Here is a 21,668-nt window from a genome sequence, read left to right on the forward strand (position 1 = left end):
TGTCGCTCGGTGGCGCGTTGGTCTTTCTCAACATCAGAGACAACTTCAACACGGCATTCTTCCTGGCTGCAAGCGCTATATTTCTCACTGTCGCCATGGCAGGCTCAACGAGAAAAAGAAGAAAACAGATTAGACACTCTAATTAAGCTATCTCGCATCGAACCCTTCGCCTCGGGCAGTTCGCTAATTCGTCTATTCTATTCACCACTTCTCATACATGGTCTTGTACAAAGCATCACAGAACAGCGTGATAGCTTTTGACCCAGCTTCAAGAACAGCATCCATCGCAATAAACGGATGAGGTTGGCCCGTCATGACATTCAGCTCTGCCTTGACACCAGCGTCTTGCAACTTCTTCGCAAACTGCTCGCCCTCCGACCTGAGTACATCGAGTTCACCGACGACAAAACAAGCAGGCGGTAGCTTTGAGAAGTCCCCCTTCCAAAAGATTGGACTAGCTTCCGGATGCGCCCAGTCTTCTTTGTTTGGAAGGTAGTGGTTTCTGTACCAGAGCATTTTCGGGGCTGGAAGGGCAGGGGAGTGTTGGTTTTCTTTCCATGAGACGTTGTTGTTTGTATCGGCGGTGTTGTCCATCACAGGGACGGAAAGAAGCTGGAGGGAGAATTTGGGGGATCCTCGATCAGCAGCTCGTTGGCACATTATAGCAGCCAAATTAGCGCCAGCAGAAGAGCCGCCTAAAAGTTCAATGTTAGGACCAACTCGCACATATCTTGTTGTATTCTAACCCACCTGTTGCCATTTTTGATGTATCCAGGCTCAGAGTATCCTTGCCCTCGCCCAAGACCCAAAGAACAGCTTCCCATGAATCATGGACTGCCGCAGGGAACGGATTCTCAGGTGCCAGTCTGTAATCGACAGCCACGACGACACATCTGCCCCTCGCACAGAGATGCGACGCAATGACATTCTCAGTGTCTATTGTGCCGAGAACCCAACCGCCACCGTGGTAATAAACACACACAGGCCATCCATACTCTGGCTTGTCGCCTATTGGAGTGAAGCACCGAACCTTGACATCAGGCCCTTTACTCTCTTTACGTTTGATGGCGTAGTCGACGGTGCTTGCGACGGTTTGTAAGGGACCACTACCGGGGATGAGGATACCACTGCTTCGTGATGCTTCTACTGGTTGCAGGTGCACTTGTTGCTTATCGATGATGTGTTTGTTGTAGAATGCTGCATATTCAGGGTCAATCCGATCAAGGACTGATTCGTGCAGAGGATAAGGTGGTTGGTTGCTCATGTTGCAAAATTGTGCCGTAACGTACAGAAGAATTTGTGGTTGAATCGATGATCTGAAGATACGCTGATGGCTGCTGTGAGTGACGATGGTGTCTTAAAACTTCGGAGGTTTATTTCGCGCCGGCCCTTTTGAGCGGGTTTCCGAAATCGGGCATCCGGTGGAACCTCCACAGTCTTTAGTTACAATTTGCACTGGGTTGAGATCGTCGCTCTACGTTACATGAAGGGAGCACCAACCTCTTGTGAGATGGTAACCTACGCTTATGCTGGCCTCGGGGAGCAAGAAAACACCGGACCTTGATATAGGGTGTCAAAATAAACTTAGTAAAGGGCACCCTAAACTTAGGCTATACCTAAATATTTTTATTACTTAACTTATGGTCAGGGGCCTGTGTTTTCTTTCCTCCCCTAGGCTGGTGACACTGTGTTTCGAGTCAGCTGCAATGACGATTGCAGGGTATTGCTATCTTGATAGGTGCTTTGAGTATGTAACCACCGAATCTAAGCCCTTGCAGCCTGTATCTTGTCTCCCCCGCATGTCCAGTCTTATGCCAGGTTGAGATAAGAAGTGAGATACGAGGTATAACAACGGTCTTGAAGCTGCCTTTTGCTTTTGATCATCTCAAGTCTTTTCAACAATAATTCACACAAGGGGCAGCCATTTTGGGTCGCTGATTCACAAACAATTAATCGCCATGGACGCCAAAGATCATAAAGACGATGGCATCATCGACGACACCTACGCCGAAGGCACTGGAGAGGAGACAGTTCTTGAAGTCGACCATATTGCCGAACGTCAACTGTGTCGCAAGTTTGACGTCCGCTTGATGCCCGTTCTAGCCATCATGTGTAAGCCTTTACCTTTACTATTCACCAACTCATCTGACCGATCATCTACAGACCTCTTCAACGCCTTAGACAAAGGCAACCTAGGCAACGCCCAAACCGTCGGTCTCAGCGACGGTCCGTCCCCAGACTCTCTATCATATCCCCAAACTAACAACGACAGATCTCAACTTCAAGCCAAACCAATACAACCTCCTCGTATCAATCTTCTTCGTGCCCTACGTCATCTTCGCTCCTCCCACCGCCATAATCGGCAAGAAATACGGTCCTGCGCGTGTCCTACCAATTCTCATGTTTACTTTTGGATCCATGACTTTGCTTGCTGCTTGCACGCAGAACTTTGGTGGCATGTTTGCGCTGCGGTTCTTTCTTGGCATGGCGGAGTCGGGGTTCTTTCCGTTGGTGATTTATTATTTGACTACGTTTTATCGGAGAGGTGAACTTGCGCGTCGTTTGGCGGTATTCTATGCTGCGTCTAACATCGCGAATGCTTTTGTACGTTCCCTCGCCTCTGAATGAGAGGTCTTTGGCTGACGACAACAGAGCGGTCTTTTATCATTTGGCGTCTTCCAGATCGACTCCAAAATCTTCGTCTGGCGATATCTCTTCATCATTGAAGGCTCAGCCTCCGTGCTCTTCTCAATCTTTGCATTCTGGTACCTCCCTCGCAGCGCAGCGCAAGCCAAGTTTCTCTGCGAAGAAGAAAAAGCACTGGCTTTTCATCGCATGCAAGTTGATTCTTCGTCTGTTGTACAGGAAAAGTTCAATTTCAAGGATTCGATTAAGATCTTTACGTATCCGACGACGTATTGCTTTTTGTTGATTGAGATTTGTCTTGGTGTGCCGATTCAATCGGTTGCGCTGTTTATGCCTCAGATTATCCAGCGATTGGGATATGGACCTGTCAAGACGAATCTTTACACTGGTAAGTAATTAATGTATTGAGTCGACAGGATTGTGCTGATGAGATACTTTAGTCGCACCGAATGTTGGTGGTGCTGTGATGCTTCTCATCTTGGCCTTCAGCTCCGACTTTCTACGCATTCGCTTCCCTTTCATCATGCTCGGTTTCGCCCTCACATTCATCGGCTTCATCATCTACGCCGCCATCTCAGACGTGCAAGCTCAATTACAATTAGCATACTATGCATGCTTCATGATGGTCTGGGGTACATCAGCCCCCTCCGTGCTCTTATCAACATGGTAGTAAGTTGTAACCTCTACAATCATTTTTTTCTTCCGCCCTAATACGTATCTCTCCAGTAATAACAATATTGCGAATGAGGGCCGTCGCGTAGTCCTCACCTCAGTTGGCGTCCCTCTCGCCAATCTCATGGGTCTCGTATCGAGCAACATCTTCCGCGAGAACGAAAAGCCCAAGTACCCCACAGCTCTTATCACGACTGCTTGTTTCGGCGCATGTGGATGCCTCATTGCGGGTCTTCTTGGTGGATATATGGTATTTGATAACATGCGAAGGAATCGTAAAGCGGGGAGGAAGACGACAGCTGCTGATGTCCCGACGAAGCGTCTGCGCGACGGGCCAGCCGTGCCCGAGTTTCGTTGGTTCCTGTGAGGAGTCTAGGAGAGCAAAGAAAGCTTGGGGCCTCGATTATCAGTGATAAAAAGACTTAGGTAACTTAGGATAAGTTTCGGATAATTTTTGCTGAGTTTATTTTGATACCCTATTAGCCTGTCCTCAGGGAGCAAGAAAACACCGGACCTTAATCTAGTAAAATAAACTTATTAAATCCCCTAAACTTAGGCTAAATTTACCTAAATATTTTTATTGCTTAGGGTTAAGGTTTTGTGTTTTCTCTCCTCCCCTAGCCTGTATCGACGCCTGATGCTTTCTTGCTCGTCGAGGGAGGGTTAGCGGAATTAGGCTGCAAAGAGGCAAGATCAGCACCCCGCAGCGGCTTTGCGAGAAGCGGGGGAAAATAACGCACTGTGTTGTATCTGTATTGTTACTACGTTACCTCCAACTGACGATCCTGGCCTTGGAGATAACGATAAAGTAAGGAGGCCAGAATTGAAGCCGAGAAATATCCCAAGTGTTACGCCAGTTACCCATATTCTTTGTCCGTCTGTATGTACCATTTCGATCAACTTCACCCCCATCATGTATTCTCCCAAAGTAGGCGACAGCCTCGACTCGCTCGACACGCCCTCCATGATCGTCGACCTCGATGTCATGGAGGCCAACATCAAGAAACTCATGGACCGACTACTTCCAACTGGACGCAACATTCGGCCCCATCTCAAGACGAGCAAGAGTGCCATTGTGGCTAAGAAGCTCGTCGCTGCTGGGGCAAAGGGCGGGTGTGTCGCGAAGCTGAGTGAGGCTGAAGCAATCGCTGCTGCTGGCTTCACGGACCTTCTCATCACTTGTGAGATTGTTGGACCAGCCAAGGTCAAGAGACTGGTCGAGTTGTTCAGAAAGCATCGGGAGATTAGAATTGTGGTGGACGACCAAAGAGCTGCGACAGCCATCAACGACGCACTGGAAAAGTCGGGTATTGAGGATCCCATTTCTGTCTTGATAGACTTGGATGTCGGCCTGCACCGCACAGGGACTCAACCCGAAGGAGCTATTCCTCTAGCGAAACATATCAGCACTCTTAAACACATGCGACTCATTGGAATTCAAGGCTATGAAGGTCATCTTCAACATCTTCCTGACTTTGAGGACCGAAAGAAGCAGTGCCTCGAGTCAATGAAAATTCTCACTGATACTGCCCAAGCACTCAAAAACGAGGGCTTCAACATCGAAGTCGTGACAACAGGTGGAACAGGCACAGCGGACTTTTGCGCAACGGTACCCGGCGTGACAGAACTGCAGCCTGGTTCATTCATCTTCATGGACACCGACTACCGCAACGCCATTGGAACATACTACTCTCACAGTCTATCCTTTCTCGCAACTGTAGTGAGCAAGCAAGGAGAACGACAGGTCACAATCGACACTGGCCTCAAGTCTCTGACGACGGATAGTGGTCTGGCTGAGTGCAAGGATCAAAGATACAGTTACTTCCAATTGGGCGATGAGCATGGAGCTTTGACGTGGGAGGATGATACACCGGCGCTTGATGTCGGCGATAGAGTTGAGATGATTCCAAGTCATATTGACCCAACTGTCAATCTTCATGACTTTTACTATGCTTATCGGAATGCGGTTATTGAGGAGATATGGCCGGTTGACTCGAGAGGAAAGGTCCAATAAGACAATTAGCTAGGCAAGACAAATAAATGTAATGTTGCAGAATTGGCTCTCTGGGTTTTATGAAAAAATTAACCAGTGATAAAAACCCAGGCATCTGTAGGAGAATCGACTTCTTGTGATTACCCGAAGTTCACCTGATTCGCTTTTTAACCGCCCGACAAGGGTCTGATTCAGTTAGTCAAACGATGTTGGTTGAAACCCGACCTGCATCTCACCCAATAATCATCCCTGTCCAACAACGCCTCGTTGGTCCCAGGATCAGGTGTCATTTTATTTTTCGTCGCAAGGGGCATCCATCGCCAAATTCCTTTCTCCCTTTGTCATCCCCACTCGAGTCGATCACGTACTTGCGCGTCACCGTCAGCAGCCATGACAACACAAGTTCCAGCTCTCACAACAACCTTCACACCCGCCAAGTCATGCTTTCAGTACTACAAGTATAGATACACAGGCGATGAACTCACATGTCTAGTAGGCGGCACCGGTGCGCCCAGCGCGTGTACCTACATGCAGCTGGGTCCCTCGGGGAGCGACGCCAACTGCTTCCCTAGCAGCTTGGAGCTCGGTTCGACGTTTTATTACTCCCCTGGTGTATGTCCCAGCGGATATGAAGTGGCATGTAGTTCGACTGTCGGCGGCGAAACGAGAGCGACGTGTTGTCCAAGGTAGGAAGGCCAATGGCTGTTGAAAGGGCGTGCTGACGGTGATGCAGTTCGTTTAGTTGTCAAAAAGAGACGGGTTGGCCTTGGTACAGCACTGATCTTTGCACCATCGCGATTCCACGCACAGTCGAGGTGATAGTTTCCGAGTCAGTTGTTGGAGGAGATTGGAAGAGGACTACTGTTAGCGGCGCTGCGGCTAATGCTATTGGTATTCCTATCCGATGGCATTCTTCGGACTTTGCGACCACCACCACTGGAGCAAGGACTTCTGCGACGGGTACTGCAACTGAAACAATTGCTTCTTCGACCGAGACGTCTTCGAGTGATTCCTCATCGGATACTGGGGGATTGAGCACCGGAGCCAAGGCAGGCATTGGTGCTGGCGTTGGAGTTGCAGCTCTTGTTGGATTTGCTGCATTGGGTTGGTTTGTGCTCCGGGCGAGGAGGGCTAAGCAGGCAAATATTGCTGCTGCAGCTAGGGAAGAAGAGGCGAAGGAACCTCAGATGCAGCCGCAACTGCACCCATGGGAGCTTGATAGTCACGAGGCTATGATCCCGGCGGAGCTACCATCGGATAGCGTAAGCCATGCTCGGTATAAGTGAAGCAGGGTAATATTAGATAATTCAAGCGTTGAAATTCTTTATTATTATGCCAACAGCACATCCTGCATTATTCAATCTGGAGCAAACCTCCTCACTCGCCGGCCGGCTTAACTAGTATACGCGACCGCCGAAGAACAGAACGTTGATCAGGGCTTGACTTATTGTATGCGCAAGATAACATAGCGGTCTCTGTTGATTGTGATATTGCGGAGACACCGTCCAATTTTTCCAAGTCATATCATTTGACCTGGCTGGGGCTGTGAAGCGCTCGCTTATGAGTTATCCGAAATTCCGGGCGCTTGCGTAGCAAAGGTGATTGGATAGTCTATAGTATGTTCACTTTGAGTTCTGTTGATTGGCACCTCAGAGATTTGAATTATCATACTGGTTCGAGTACTAAGCGCCTGCACATTGTTGAGCTTCAATTACATAATATATTGCAAATATGCTTTGGCGGCAGTTGAAGCGAGCAAACAAAGGTGCTACTCACATGATCGACCCCATCCTCTCATTCTGGCAGCGTCACTAGCCAATTACGGCACTTATGGAAATATTAAAAATTAAAAAAAAAAAATATATATATATATAATACTAATGTAAGGGCTGTAATCTCGTGTTAAGAGGATTAATTAATCATCCATTAGACAAAAGCCTTATGAAAGTCATCGGTGCTAAAATCAACCTCATCATCAGTCGGCGGTCCATAGCCGCCTCCTCCCGGCGTATTGATTCGGATATACTCTCCAGGCTCAAGATGTATAACCGCCTTACCACCTAGATTGATTGCTTCCATCTCATGCTGCTCATTGAACTTGAAAGCAAGGTTCTCGCCCCTTTGGCCCCCATGGCCCCCAGCCATTCCGTAGGGTCTGTACACACGTCGATCACTCAGGATACTGAACTTGAGACTCGTGCGCGCTTCGATCTCACGAACGATGCCATCACCACCACGCCACCGCCCTATACCGCCGCTGCCCTCTCGGATGCCATATCTACGTACCAGGACGGCAGTGCGCTTTTCTATCACCTCACTGTCGGTTTGACGGGTGTTGGTAGAATGGACCTAAAAATGGTGAGTGAGTGAATGAACGCCGATGGGATAAAGCACAACTTACGTGCACGCCGCTCGCGCCGTCGTAGCCTTCACCAGCACCGACGCCTCCACCAATCGACTCTCCATAATTCCATCCTGGTTCAATCTTGCCCGTCACTGGATTCTTGCCCCCCATGCCCCAACCCAAAGCATTTGCACAGCCCTGACTTGCGCCAAAGCGACCGAAAGCACGCAGCACTAGGTCGATTACTCGTTGACTTGCTAGTGTTGAGCCACAAATGGCCACAGTCGGAGTGGGACTGAGGATAGAGCCCACGGGCACACGAATGTCGCATGGCGCTAAGCAGCCCTCATTGAGGGGGATTTCAAGATTGACCAAGCATCTGATACTGTAGATAATCGCCGAGTGGGTGATGGAAATCGGACAGTTATAATTCCCCCACATCTGGGGACCTGAGCCAGCAAAGTCATATACAGCACTGCCTGTTTCTTTGTCAATATTGATCCTGACTTTCATGACAGTACCGTCGTCCAGGTAATCTGTCGCTGATAGAGGACCCGGATGCTCATGAGCCAGTTTCTTAAAGAAGTCTCGTACTGCAAGCTCTGCATTATCTTGGATACCCGTCATGTACTCGTGCACCACTTCTAACGAGTATTCGTTGCACAGCTTCTGAAGAAGAGTTATACCGCGCTGATTAGCTGATGTCTGTGCTTTGAGATCTGAAATGTTGTCTTGAATACGGCGTGTAGCACTACAGCCGGGATAAGTACCGACTTTCTCGAACGCGGCCCTGACTTCACCTTCAAGGAACTCGCCACTGCTGACGATCTTCATGGATGGTACTATTATACCTTCCTCCCATAGAGACCGTGATTCGGGCATCATGCTCGTAATACCCATACCGCCGATATCGGTATGGTGACCACGAGATGCAACATAGAATGCTATCTCTTCTCCCACGAAAACAGGTGTCACTACTGTCAAGTCTGGTAAGTGGGTTCCGCCCCAGGAAGGATGGTTCGTTAAAAGAACATCGCCAGGTTTAAGCTTTCCGCTCCAGTGGCGGTGCTGGGCTTGGACAGCAAATTGCATGCTTCCGAGATGGATTGGGATATGGGGAGCGTTGGCGACAAGTTTACCCTCGGGGGAAAAGATGGCGCAGGAGAAGTCGAGCCGTTCTTTGATGCTGCTTGAGATAGAGGTTCGTTGGAGGGTGTTGCCCATTTGCTCGGCGATGGCCATAAAGCGATGGGCGAACACGGATAGTTGAATGGGACTTAGGCTGTCATTCGGTGTAGATAAGATGCGTGAAGCAGGATATTTGAGTGATCCTTCTACAGGAGCTACTTTTTCCAGCACAACATAGTTGACTAGGATATGTGCCTGGAAGAGAGGTTCGACAAGTATTGTCTGTGTCTCGTCGATTATAATCGCTGGGCCGTTGATGAGACTACCTTCAGGAACACCACCCAGCTTGAAGACACTCGTCTCCTGCCATGAGCCATCAATATATACTCTTTGCCTCACAGCACTGTCAGAGAGCAGCTTTCGTCTACTTGAAGCCATCTCTTTGTACGCTGACGTCTCATGACTCGGTGAACCAGTAGTTCCTGAGCCGCGAACCTTGACAGATTCGATAATAATCGGCCTATTCATTGAAAAGGCAAATTCGCGTAGATGAAGAGCTGTAAAGGCAGTAGCATAGTCGCCATCAGCGGGTTTGGAGATGGAAAGATTTGTATCAGTACCAAAATACTTCAACACAAGTACCTCGTCGAAGACCAAGCTTTCCTCTGAAGCATTTTGGGACACCAACTCCTTCGCCACCTTGCCTTTGAGCTTAAACAAGAGGCTTTCAACACTGTTCATGGCTTTTGTATCGAGCTCGGATGCGAATGGCTCGAACATCTCACACTGAAGCTCCGCATGCGCGATACCATGAGCTGAGAGTAGTGATGAAAGTTTGTGTATGATGACGCGTTTGATACCAAGCTTATCGGCAATAGCACATGCATGCTGGCCACCTGCACCACCAAAGCTCACGAGATCGTGACTCTCAGGAGCGTAGCCTCTAGCCTCGGTCGCATTGCGGATAGGTCGACTCATTGTCTCATTGGCGATATTCAAGAACCCTGAAGCGACCTCCTCGCATGTAAGATTCTGAGACGTCTGTCGATTGAAGTCTTGAGTAATTTCCTCAAACTTGTGAGCCACGATCTCTGTGTCTATCTCTTGATCTCCAGACTCTCCAAAGATGGCGGGGAACGATGAAAGTACAAGCCGTCCGAGGAACAGATTGGCATCGGTAACGGTCAGTGGACCTCCCTTCCTGTAGCATGAAGGCCCCGGGTGCGCTCCAGCAGACTCTGGGCCAACGGATAAGAGTCCATTGCGGGCAAACAAGATTGATCCACCCCCCGCAGCTACAGTTGCAATATTGAGCATGGATAGGTTGATAGTCCGCCCAGCGATGGATGTCTGTTGGAGAAAGTCGTATTTACCGTCATATCTCGACACATCAGTGCTTGTACCACCCATATCGAATCCAATAAGAGGTGTCCCCTCATCAGCGTCGAAACATTTCGCAGCACCTACAACACCGCCAGCTGGTCCGCTCAACAGTGCTTCGTTTCCTCGAAACTTATTGGACTGCTTGAGCCCACCGTCAGAACACATAAACTCGACCCTCTGAGGAGGGATCTGGAAGCCTGCATGGAAATTGTCGATGTATCGTCTGATTATAGGGTATAAGTAAGCTTCTGAACAAGTAGAGTTGCTCCTTCTGAGGAAGTTGATCGCTCGGCTGGTCTCAGACGAGATGGCGACGAATTGGAAACCAATTTCGTTTGCTATCTGGGCCACCATATTCTCGTGGTCTGGATAGATATAAGCATGCATGAAGCAGACTGCGAGCGACGTGTAGCCTTGTTCCAGTAGGGTCTCGAGCTGTTGCCGTACGATTTGCTCATCGGGCTTCTTGAGAATCCGGATAACCTCGCCGCTTGTAGTTTTAACCAGGTCCGTATCGTTCTCAATGTTGACTCTTTCTTGCTTGTGAGGGTTTAGATCATAGTCTTCTATGGTGACCCTCTCATCAATCTCGATAACACTGGAGTGGAGGGCGGTTGCTTTGCGTATCTCAAGGTTGAATAACTCAGGACGAGACTGGTCTCCAATAACGCAAACGTCCTTGAACCCTTTGGTAGTTGCAAAAGCAAACCTCTCGCCATTGCCCGTGAGGAGAGCATTTGTCGCAACGGTGGTGCCGATACGGCATGATGCTGCGATATTTATCAGCTACGAAAGAAATAATCTGGCAACTAAATTCACGTACCAATTCTTGAAGCATCGAGCTTATCACCGACAGGAATGGCTTTTCCTTGATACTTCTCTAAAACTCTTCGAATTGCCTCAGCTGGCGCATCTGGATAGTTGGATGGGTCCTCTGATAAGAGCTTGAAGATGAAAGGATCGCTTCCATCAGCGCCTGTAGCGATCACATCGCAAAAGGTGCCGCCCCTATCGATTGCAACGTGAATATCATCCATGATGTCCAATACCTTTTTTCCGACTTGCTACATACCTGAGCAAATAATGCCATCTGATGCTGGTTTTGAATCATTGGCCTTGGACACTCCCACTTTTTACGCGATGGCGCAATTGGGTGGGATCTACAGCGACGATCGGTATGGCCCCGACATATTCTTCTTGATCGGGGAAGTTTTCTGGTATCGCCTCGACTCCGAACTGGCCTTCGCCGATCAGTTTGGCCTGTCCCTTGTCACGCTGATAGCTACTACTGTTTCATGCCAAAACCGGCAAAGTCTATGGTACCCAGCACGCGGCAAAAGTCTGGGCATCGCCGAGGCACGCCTATTCGGAAAGGAGACGTTTATTCATCACTCCATCTCTAAGCAATATCTAGGTAACCCAAAATAATCGATAATCAGAGCTCAGTTCATTGGGGTAGACTTATAACTCTAAAAACTGCCTGATCTTGGAAATCACAAGGTCTGTTTTCTCCACGTGCACGCTATGGTTTGCTCCAGGAACCACGAGCAATTCCGCATTATCAATCCGATCAGCAATTAACCTCGAGTTTTCTGGGCTTGTTAACATATATGTATCCAGTAGGCCAACGGGAAGACTAACCTGGTGGACAAATCCAGTCTTGTTCGCCAACAATTACCAACGCCTTGGCCGTAATTGTACCCAATTGGTCGATGTAATCAAAGTACTTTTCTTTCTCAGAATAAAGATCGTCTTCCCACAGTCAGTACTATCCTATACTATAGCACACTTCTGGGCATATGACTTACTGTGTGACTCTGCGACATAAACCGTATCACGGCAAGACCTCAAGCCAGCATTGGCAAGATAATCTTCTCGATACAGAGGCATCATAGCGAAATGAACCAGCCTGAAATCTTCGTCGTCATCATAAGTGCCAAAGACCTTGTCTCGCAGCATTTCCTTTGAGAAGCTAGGTACTTTACTGATTCTTGTTTCGAGGGTCTTTACGGCGCCCTCTTCATCTAGGCCGTTGTCAGGAGAGGTGATCGAACTGAACAGTTATGAGACCTACGGTGATGCGAGGCTGCAGTCCCTCGTAGAATCAAGTGTGAAACTTTGTAGGGATACGTGATGGCATACTCCTGCGCCAGAAAGCCCCCGAAGCTTCCACCGCAGATAATGACCTTCTCATCGGGTCCTGAGAAATGTTGGCGCACACCTTCAATATCATCGACGATCTGTCTGAAAGTGTAAGGTTTGGTGCGGGAACTTTGGCCATGGCCCCGAAAGTCAAAGGAAAGCACCCGGATCTTATCATTAAGATGGCTGTATACTTTGTAGTCGGACCTATGATCACCTGCTATTATTAGGCGTCTACTCCCAGTCCAAACTAGCAAAACATACCCATTCCTCTTCCGCCGTGAAGAGTAATCATTAGCGGCGCATCTTTGGGTCCGCTCAGCTCGTAAGCGAGCTGTGCTCCATTGACGGAGATATATTCAACCATTTTACCTGCTTTAGAGAAATATTCAAGTTCTCCAACGACAGCAGAAATGCCCCCCGCTCAATGTCAGGATGATATAAGCGATCCAAGGCTACTGAGGATGGTCCGAGCTTGAGCAACTGGTCCGGTTTAGCGATCGGCACTGGGCGGGAATCCCCCGACAGGAAACCAAGTTGTTGCCTCTTTGAGTAATATTGTGCCAAGGTTCGCCGAAGCACGCAATTAATACTCCATAGCGAATGGTATAGTACATCCAACTTGACGTTACATAGATAAAGTACTGAAATACCAATCAATGCTCCCATCAAGGTGGCACTCAAACCACCTAATTCTACGTCCTTTTCCAGTATTCACAACCGCTTCACCGTCGAACGTCACAATGGCCAGTCATACAGTGAGCGATAATACCATCAGTGCAGCGCCCTTGGCTGCTACTGTTGATGCCAAGAATCGTACTTCTATCACTTCTAGCCCCGCAGCTGCAAGTTTGAAAAACGACGCTATTGCTACAGTGGCCAGCAATAGAAGATGGTTTAGCTGGCATGAGCCTGGGACGTCTCCCGAGGAAAAGAAGCTTATTTTCAAGCTTGATTGGTTTATGTTGAGTTTCGCATGTCTCATGTTTTTCATCAAGCAGGTAGGTACTATGATGTTCCCAAAACTTACACCATGCTAATTTGCGCAGCTCGATCAAAATAATATTTCCAATGCTTATGTATCAGGAATGGCGGATGAACTCGGCTTCGGTCCTGGGAACGAACTCTCTTGGATGAACACGTACTTCTCCGTCGGCACTATCTTGGGTGGTCTTGTTTCCAACTTGATCATCACCGTAGTGCGTCCTCGAATCTGGCTCCCAAGCTGCCTTTTAACATGGTCTGTCTTCGTGCTGGCTCTGTTCAAATGTAACCACGCCTATCAATTCTATGTTCTTCGGTTTTTCATTGGTGTATTTGAGTCGGCTGCTTGGCCTGGTGTTATGTACTGCTTGGGTTCCTGGTATCGCAAGAGTGAGCTAGCGCGTCGAAGTGGTCTTTTTGTTATGAGCGGCGTTCTCGGCCAGATGTTCTCTGGATATCTACAAGCTGCTTTATTTACTGGCATGCATGGCAAAGGAGGTATGTCCGCTTGGCGATGGTTGTTCATCTTCGATTTTATCCTCGCCATCCCAGTTGCGGCCTATGGATTTGTGAGTACCTTTTGTTCACAAAGTCACATTTCTTTACTGACGGTGGTCAAGGTCACCTTCCCTGATACTCCACATACTACTAGAGCTTTCTACTTTGATGAATGGGAAAGAGAAAGGTCCCGTCAGCGTATCGAAGAGGAGGGCCGTAAGCCCGTGGGAAAGATGGACTGGAGTGTTATACGACGAATATTTGGCTCTTGGCAAGTGTATTCGTTTACGGCAGCATACTCTTTCTGGACTTTAACATGTGGAAGGTAAGATGATACTTAACCTTTCGGCAAATCCTGTCTCTAACGGGGGGCAGTTACGTGATGCAGTACTTTAGCATCTACTTGAAAAAGACTGGTTTGTATACGGTACCTGAGATCAACAACATCCCAACTTGTATCGGTGCTGTCAACTTTGTGGTCATGGTATCGACAGGCTACATCGCCGACAAGCTCGGTGGGCGTGCTTTAGTCTGTGGTGTTGTAGGATGCTGGATGATTCTCAACTACTCCATCCTCACCGCCTGGGACGTTCCTCACAAGCTGCGAATGGCGGCGTTCATCATGCACGGCTGCTATGGGTGCTTCACACCTCTGATCGCAGGCTGGGCCAACGAGGCGTGTGGTGGCGACCAGCAGAAGCGTGCGTTTGTACTGAGCTTCATGGTCTCGGTTGGTTCTGCCGTGGTTATTCCTTTCCAGCAGATCCAGATGGCTTCTGGTGAAGCTCCTGAGTTTTCAAAGACGCATGGATGGGGAAGCGCACTGGCTTGGGTTGTGGCGCTGACATTGTGGACTGGCATTGGTTTACCATTGGTACAGAGATGGAGGCAGAAGGAGGTTGTAGTGAGTAATGGAGAGGATGAGGCAATTGAGGTCTAGGAAAGCTATATTTCTTTCAATATTAATGTATTGATTATTTTTCCTATCACATAAAGACATAAATAAGATAACTCGAAGTACGGTTCATGCCTCAACGCATAATACCATCAGCATTAAGCTCCCAGCCACAAGTTTCAACTGTCATTAACACATCTAGTGCTTACGCTGACTAAAGCGCCTGGACTGACGGACAAACTCTAATGCCGAGCGGACATTGTATGATCCCTTTTGGAAATTCAGCAGTGCCACCAATTAGGTACCAATAAGAAATAGCCAATCGGGCTGTGTGAATTCAGTTTCATGGAGTAATCACGGACTTTTATGGCGGACCAACTTGAAATTGCGGGCTGTAAGTAACAGCCACGGACTTTGACAACGGACGGGCATATGAGATTGTTTGTAATATTGTATCATTCCAACAATGATTTGGTTGAGCGATATATGAACACAGATATAAAGCGACGTCTGAAGACAAGAATCGAACTACAATCCATACCTTAACTCATAACACCATCAGCATCAAAAGCAATCTACCAAAGCCATGTCCCAGACCATTGTCGTTATAGGGGTTACCGGAGCTCAGGTATGAAGCTGGCTGAATTAAGCGAGAACTTTCTAACATGCATAGGGAGGATCCGTGTCTCGAACATTCCTCCAGCTCCCCTCGTGGAACGTCCGCGGCATCACACGGAACCCTGGAGGAGAGTCTGCAAAGCGTCTCAAGTCCGAGGGTGTTGACATCGTCCAAGGCGATCTGGATGACAAGGAATCCTTGATTCGGGCATTCCGAAGTGCTCACGTTATCTTTTCCAACACTGACTTTTTCGCCCATCTGCAGCAAGCAATGGCCCAACCGGATAGAACCAAGAGCCGCACAACACTCGAGTATGCCTACGAACGAGAAGTTGGCCAAGGCATTAGAATTGCAGAAGCAGCAGCAGACCCTTCAGTCATCAAGACTCTGGAGCGCTTCGTCATGTCAACACTTAGCCATGCCACCAAATGGAGTGGCGGAAAGTACAAATCGGTCTATCATTTCGATAGCAAAGCCGCAATGATCAAGGCTACAGAGGAACGTTTCCCTGGAGTAGCAGCCAGAATGAGCACCGTGACCATCGGGCATTACGTCACAGTTTGGAAGCTTTTTGACAGACTAGCCCCCAAGCTCCAGCCGGATGGTAGTTACCTCGTGTCCAGAAACACACCGCCGGACTTCAAGATGCCATTCATAGTCACAGAGCGAGATACAGGCGGTTTTGTGAAGGCATTGGTTGACCTGCCACCTAACAAACATATTATGGGCGTCTCGGAGGAGATGACCTTGCCTGAATGGATAGAGATATGGGGTCGTGTTAATGGCGTGAGAGCGGCGTACAAGGAGATTTCACGAGACGAATTGTTTGAAGGCGTTCCGGAGGACTTTGCCAAGGAGATTGGGGACGGTTTCGATTACTTCCATGAGTTTGGTTTGACTGGTGGAGATCTAGCAATTTTGCATGCAGACCAGCTTGGGGTTAAAGTTCCGGTTACCTCGATGGAGGAGTACATCAGAAGTGAAGACTGGTCTACAGTTATCCAGTAATCTTATATACATCTAGTTTCTTGTTCGCAATTCAAAACGTTTAGAATCGTTGAGCCTCCCAGTCATACTCCCATACCTTGATACCATCTACAACCAGGTCATAATGGACATGTAGCCTATCTGCTTGTGTGGTGTCAAACGTGACCTTTCCGAATTTTGAAGAGCCCCATGGATGGGAGTAGATTGACATATCGGTCTGCTCAATCTCCTTATGAAACCTATCGAACGGCTCGTAGAACTGATTTAACGGCGAAGTGGAGAACTCGATAACCGGCTTGTCACCCTTGGTCTTTGCAGGGAACATCGTGGTAGCATGTTCATGGCGGTCCTAGCATGTGTTAGCTTCACCTTTTAGTACGTGATACAGGAAACTCACGCCGCTGAGAATAACAGCACCGCCGTTCTGCTTCATCGTATCCAGGATCGAATCCCTCTCCCAGAGAAATCCTGACCAACTATCTGCTGAATCTGGGCCCCTCCAATTCCTCGTAAAAGGCACGCTGCTGACTACAACTTTCCAATCAGTTTCTGATGTAAGCCACTCTTTCAAAGCAGTAAGCTGGACTGCACCAAGCATTGTTTTCTCTGGCCCATCAACCATCGCATTATCTGATCGATATCGCCTTGTATCTAATACAAAGAATGCTACACCCTGATATCGAAAGGCATAGTATGTTTTGTCAGCACCATACTCTGATGGCGGGTTCGCGTTTCCATGGTAATTCCAGAACGGTCGCATGGCTGTCTTGTAGAGTCCCGTGTCATTCCCTGCCCAGTCATTTATGATCTCATGATCATCATAGACATGTATCCAAGGGGTTGCGCGAAGTTGAGGCGACCACGAAGGGGACGCATATACCTGGCGATATGCCGCCGAGTATGTGTCAGCATCCCAGCCCAGTGGGATTGGGAGATCGATGTAGATAAAGTCGCCGAGAAACAGTACCATATCCACTGAACCCTCAGAAAGGTACTTGCTTAAATGTTCAAGTCCTTTGATTCGAAAACCATGGTCCAAAGGGTTGTATGGGTAGAATGGCTTGATGCAGCTTGAAGAAACAAGGCTCCAACGCTTCAAGTCGCTGCCAGGTTGAGACAAGGTACGAAACGACCCAGCGTGGCTTGCATTGCTTGCGTATGTGTAAGGAGTGTCTGGCTCTAGACCTTCTATCAAGACTGTCGCAACATAATCAGAATGTGCACTTAACAAGACGGATTGGAGTATTTCTGTCTCTGCATGCCCGTCAGAGTTTGGAGTGACTGTGATCTGAACATAGTCAGAGATAGGAGCCCTCAACACAATTCGAGCCGTCGAGTCATCAACATAACCCATCCGAGAGAAGGACAGATCGGTACTTTGATGCAAAAGATGGCCTCTGAAAAGAAAGTCAAGAACAGCAACGAGACATGCCAAGTTGATGAGGAAGCCGCTTGCGGTGGAGAAGGGCCTACTGCTATCGACAATAGCCAATACTGGGGCAGAGACGAGACGTCTTTTGACCCGAAGCTTGCTGTATTTGAGTAGTGCTAGCTCTGCGCTGAAGGCAAGCAGAAATATGATAAAGCTCCCATAAATACGGTCTAGATATCGTTTTCCTATGGGGTGCTGATTTATGTCAGCAAGTTATCATGGGTCATCGCCGCGAATGAACTCACAAATCGGACAAACAGTATAGAAGTATAGCGTAAAGTAATTGACGCAGCTGCGATTACGGCGTCAAGTACATCTACTGCTAACGGCGTGTTATTCATGATTGTAATTTCCGACCGTCTTAGTTCTGGCTTTCTCCTCTCTCCAACGGGGAAGGGTTTGGTTAAACATGAATGGCTTATCACAGTGAAAGCATAGGGATCCATCCGTTATTTTCTCGCTATCCACCCAGACATCCAGGATCCTGATTCAGAACAAGGATATTATCTAATACAAAAGTGGACCCCGAAATCTCTGGTTACATTAAAGATGAATTTGATCCGACCAAAACTATTGTCTTACCTTTTCGATAAGCTTACCTAGCCCACGTGCGATCAACGATCCACTTTACACGGAACCCAACTGCCGGGCCAAGATGTCTACACGGCGGCACTAACGGCTTGAGGCTCCATTATCGCCGGCACGTAAAACCCGGTTGTTTGGGTTGGCCGAAGCCACGTGCTTGGTGACTGTGTCCAAGTCGCTAATATATGGTATTCTTGCTTGTGATGTCGGAGAACTTTGGGTATGATTTTATCCATCATGGGTCCTTTGCTAGGCAGTGGGGACTTTGATACTGCCGACGGACTGCTTAGACTTCTAGAAACTACGTTGCATTGAAGGATTGAGAGTTTATATAAGACGTGGATCCTGCCTTTTTGTTACATTCCGTAGTCTATCAACACAATCAACATTTCCCTTTGCTGCTGTAAGATTTCATGTACAGCAATGTCAGACAACAACAAGCACGAGATGTCGGCAGACAAGACCCTCGCTGTGTCATCAGATGCAAGCGTCTCCGCCGAGACAGACAGCAATGAGCCTGCCCAGCGTACGCCCGGTCAACTCGACGTATTGGTTCAGGGAGTTGCTCTCTTCTCCGATGGCTACAACATCCAGATTATTGGATACATGAATACCGTTCTAGCCAAGTTGTACGTCATGATACCTTCACTCACCTGATATCTCGAGGTGTTGATCATGAGTAGATACCCAAAGCAGATGACAGCCGAAGTCAAGACCCGGTTGTCCAACTCTATCCTCATTGGTGACATCTTCGGCATGCTCCTCTTTGGCCTCTGCATTGATAAATTTGGTCGACGTGTTGGAATCTACCTGACAACTCTATTCTTGGTTCTGGTATGTATCTTTGTCTCCATAAAGAAACACGTCTGACAGCCGACCAGGGTATCATCATCGCCACTGCAGCAAACGGCGTTACTGTGGAGGGTATGTTTTGGATGATGGTCATTGGGCGTGGTGTTGCTGGTGTTGGAGCAGGTATGTCTCTCGCAGCAACACAAATGACCATGACTTGTTAACCATTTAGGTGGTGAGTATACCGTGTGCACGTCCCAAGCAGTCGAGTGCGCCGATAGTACTGAAGCTATGCGAAAGCGACGTGGCATGCTTGTTGCCGTCGCGACAAACGCCGCCATAATTTCCGGTTTCGTAGCCTCAAGTACAGTATCCCTCATCGTTATTGCGGCATACAAAGGTGTTCCTCACGATGGTATCTGGCGAATCTGTTTCGGTATTGGCATTATTGTAAGTCTTCTTCTCCTGCATCATCTGATACTTCTGGGCTCACTTATTTAAGCTTCCACTTGGCATCTTCTTCTTCCGCCTTCGCTTGGCGGACTCCACACAATACCAGAGGCATGCCATTCAACGCAAGATACCTTACAAGCTTGCCATTAAGCACTATTGGAAGCCTCTTCTTGGATGCTGCTCTGCCTGGTTCCTCTACGATGCCGTAGTCTACCCTTTCAATCTTCTGGCACCAACTCTAGTCGCCGGCTTCTCGAACAGCCAGACTATGCAAGAGTCCATTGGTTGGTCAGCGCTTATCAACTTCTTCGCGCTTCCCGGTGCTTTCATTGGAGCTTTGCTCATGGACCGCATTGGCCGGCGACAAACGTATGCCTTGGGCTGGTCCATAGTCTGCGTGTTCGGCTTTGTCATTGGAGGCACCATGTACCCTCTGAATAACCCTTCAGCTTTCCCTGCCTTCGTTACTCTCTATGGACTCTTCCAAACATTTCTCTCCGTAGGTCCTGGAGACTGTAATTTCCTAGTCAGCAGCGAAAGCTTTCCTACTCCTCTCAGAGGTCACTTTCTCGGGTTTGCTGCAGCCATCGGCAAGGTTGGTGCCGCAGTCGGTACCCAGGCGTTGAGCAAGGCCCTTGTCAGCTTTGACGACAAGCTCAAGGGTCAGCAAGTTGTCTTTCTCATCGGAAGTGCTATTTCAGTAGTTGGGGTTCTTTGTGTTTGGTTCTTAATCCCAAATGTAAGTTGCTTCCCAGATCCCTCAATCGACTTAAATGTGCAGCTGGTATTGACATAATATTCAGCACCCCAAGACTCTTGAAGAGGAGGATGTTCGTTTCAAGGCTTATTTAGAAGATAATGGATATGATACCAGCCAAATGGGACTGAAAGGGTGAGCTAAAGGAAATTGGACTGGTGTGCTTGCAGTGCGATGCAGTCTCTGGCTGAATCATGATAGAGACGAGCGAATTGAGTTGCGGAGCCGACCTCATCACATTATACAAAGCCTCGGTCGGTCTGTAAATTTACTAAAACAAGATGCTGGCAATTTTTGAAAAGCCACTTGGGCCAGTAGAGAGCTAGCAGTATCTTAGTGACTTAATAAGAAGGAGTCATTTTGTTTGGGACCATGACATCTGCCGCCTATTGACTACTAACAATAATGGTCGGGCCCAGCATTTTTATAATATTACACTTAATCGAGATTCCTCAAGCACACGATACTCGCAATCAGTAGGCCCGTTCCCGTTAACATTGACCATATCTTGGGGGCACGCGCTCATGACGACGACAAGATCGGTCTCGGCTCTCAAAATGACATATTGGCCCTTGTCGCTTGTAGGAGCACGGATATCAATTCCACCATGATGATCCACAGCCACATTCATAAACAGGTTTAGCGGATCTGGGACCCAATCAGCTCTGGGCTTGATAAACTCCAACTCTCCCAGGGCTTTGTGCATATTATCATGGCAACTGTCATGATAACCCACAGCACCCAATTGGCGATAACGCTCAGCATCGCAAGCGGGGAAGAGCAAGTCGTGGATCCCTGGGGTCGTGTCATCGACAAGAGTTAAGATGGGCTTGCGGCGGCAACTGTATAACTTGTCTCTCTTGCGCAAAGAGATGCTTGACAGCATTGCTCGAGTGTGACTAGTCGAGAGGTACTCTTGGCCATTCTTGAAATTGAAGGCCCAAAAGTCGACCACTTGCTTTCCATGCGTATTGATGACTTGGAGGCTCTGGCCCTGCCTTAGCAGAATGGCTACACCCTGCCGGGCGGGAAGTTGAGGCATTGTGAGATGATGGACAAGTATAATTGAGAGTAGGGTGGATTCGACTTAGGGTCTTTGAAAAGAGTTTATGTAATGGCTTGTCAGTGTTCTGGTGTAATGTGAACTTGTTCAGAAGTGAGGGGTAGAACGTCTTGGTCTCTGGCCTTTCAGTCACATGACATCAGCGAGAAAGGATGACATTCCGATTGATGCGCCACAGGACAAGCTACGAAGGATCGGCAGGGAATGGGCCAAAAAGAGGCTCAGATGCTCAATTCTCATCCAAAAGCTATCTTGGCTGTCTGGCTACAAATTAGCCATCTCACAAATTAACTAT

General features: G+C 48.2%; 10 protein-coding genes across 10 annotated transcripts; 5 read left to right on the forward strand and 5 right to left on the reverse strand.

Annotated features, from left to right (window-relative positions):
- Positions 1 to 201: 201 nt before the first annotated feature.
- Positions 202 to 1,264, reverse strand: FSUBG_6204 (triacylglycerol lipase; the record flags this gene model as incomplete). The annotated part of the gene is made up of 2 exons (XM_036684379.1): positions 202 to 695; positions 751 to 1,264. 2 exons carry the CDS (start codon positions 1,262 to 1,264, stop codon positions 202 to 204), a joined length of 1,008 nt encoding a protein of 335 aa, XP_036538269.1.
- A 694-nt stretch (positions 1,265 to 1,958) lies between these two features.
- Positions 1,959 to 3,685, forward strand: FSUBG_6205 (tartrate transporter; the record flags this gene model as incomplete). The annotated part of the gene is made up of 7 exons (XM_036684380.1): positions 1,959 to 2,112; positions 2,164 to 2,226; positions 2,273 to 2,498; positions 2,544 to 2,604; positions 2,653 to 3,034; positions 3,087 to 3,315; positions 3,373 to 3,685. The coding sequence occupies 7 exons, from the start codon at positions 1,959 to 1,961 to the stop codon at positions 3,683 to 3,685; spliced, it is 1,428 nt and encodes a 475-aa protein (XP_036538270.1).
- Positions 3,686 to 4,231: 546 nt separating this feature from the next.
- Positions 4,232 to 5,332, forward strand: FSUBG_6206 (amino acid aldolase or racemase; the record flags this gene model as incomplete). Its single annotated transcript, XM_036684381.1, has 1 exon — positions 4,232 to 5,332. One exon carries the CDS (start codon positions 4,232 to 4,234, stop codon positions 5,330 to 5,332), a length of 1,101 nt encoding a protein of 366 aa, XP_036538271.1.
- Positions 5,333 to 5,701: 369 nt separating this feature from the next.
- Positions 5,702 to 6,597, forward strand: FSUBG_6207 (uncharacterized protein; the record flags this gene model as incomplete). The annotated part of the gene is made up of 2 exons (XM_036684382.1): positions 5,702 to 5,997; positions 6,045 to 6,597. 2 exons carry the CDS (start codon positions 5,702 to 5,704, stop codon positions 6,595 to 6,597), a joined length of 849 nt encoding a protein of 282 aa, XP_036538272.1.
- Positions 6,598 to 7,237: 640 nt separating this feature from the next.
- Positions 7,238 to 11,203, reverse strand: FSUBG_6208 (hydantoinase b oxoprolinase; the record flags this gene model as incomplete). The annotated part of the gene is made up of 3 exons (XM_036684383.1): positions 7,238 to 7,660; positions 7,713 to 10,936; positions 10,990 to 11,203. 3 exons carry the CDS (start codon positions 11,201 to 11,203, stop codon positions 7,238 to 7,240), a joined length of 3,861 nt encoding a protein of 1,286 aa, XP_036538273.1.
- Positions 11,204 to 11,802: 599 nt separating this feature from the next.
- On the reverse strand, positions 11,803 to 12,675 carry FSUBG_6209 (proline iminopeptidase; the record flags this gene model as incomplete). Its single annotated transcript, XM_036684384.1, has 4 exons — positions 11,803 to 11,918; positions 11,975 to 12,190; positions 12,241 to 12,525; positions 12,573 to 12,675. 4 exons carry the CDS (start codon positions 12,673 to 12,675, stop codon positions 11,803 to 11,805), a joined length of 720 nt encoding a protein of 239 aa, XP_036538274.1.
- Positions 12,676 to 13,051: 376 nt separating this feature from the next.
- FSUBG_6210 (major facilitator superfamily transporter) lies at positions 13,052 to 16,312 on the forward strand (the record flags this gene model as incomplete). Its single annotated transcript, XM_036684386.1, has 6 exons — positions 13,052 to 13,309; positions 13,358 to 13,861; positions 13,913 to 14,115; positions 14,166 to 14,694; positions 15,248 to 15,313; positions 15,359 to 16,312. The coding sequence occupies 6 exons, from the start codon at positions 13,052 to 13,054 to the stop codon at positions 16,310 to 16,312; spliced, it is 2,514 nt and encodes an 837-aa protein (XP_036538275.1).
- A 40-nt stretch (positions 16,313 to 16,352) lies between these two features.
- On the reverse strand, positions 16,353 to 18,064 carry FSUBG_6211 (alkaline phosphatase D; the record flags this gene model as incomplete). The annotated part of the gene is made up of 3 exons (XM_036684387.1): positions 16,353 to 16,640; positions 16,689 to 17,918; positions 17,969 to 18,064. 3 exons carry the CDS (start codon positions 18,062 to 18,064, stop codon positions 16,353 to 16,355), a joined length of 1,614 nt encoding a protein of 537 aa, XP_036538276.1.
- A 667-nt stretch (positions 18,065 to 18,731) lies between these two features.
- On the forward strand, positions 18,732 to 20,449 carry FSUBG_6212 (glycerophosphoinositol transporter; the record flags this gene model as incomplete). The annotated part of the gene is made up of 6 exons (XM_036684388.1): positions 18,732 to 18,937; positions 18,992 to 19,142; positions 19,190 to 19,283; positions 19,333 to 19,550; positions 19,603 to 20,292; positions 20,357 to 20,449. The coding sequence occupies 6 exons, from the start codon at positions 18,732 to 18,734 to the stop codon at positions 20,447 to 20,449; spliced, it is 1,452 nt and encodes a 483-aa protein (XP_036538277.1).
- A 285-nt stretch (positions 20,450 to 20,734) lies between these two features.
- Positions 20,735 to 21,352, reverse strand: FSUBG_6213 (polysaccharide deacetylase family; the record flags this gene model as incomplete). Its single annotated transcript, XM_036684389.1, has 1 exon — positions 20,735 to 21,352. The coding sequence occupies one exon, from the start codon at positions 21,350 to 21,352 to the stop codon at positions 20,735 to 20,737; it is 618 nt and encodes a 205-aa protein (XP_036538278.1).
- Positions 21,353 to 21,668: the final 316 nt, after the last annotated feature.

Source organism: Fusarium subglutinans (assembly GCF_013396075.1).
Source record: "Fusarium subglutinans strain NRRL 66333 chromosome Unknown NRRL66333_c0000063, whole genome shotgun sequence".
Taxonomy (NCBI): Eukaryota; Fungi; Ascomycota; class Sordariomycetes; order Hypocreales; family Nectriaceae; genus Fusarium; species Fusarium subglutinans.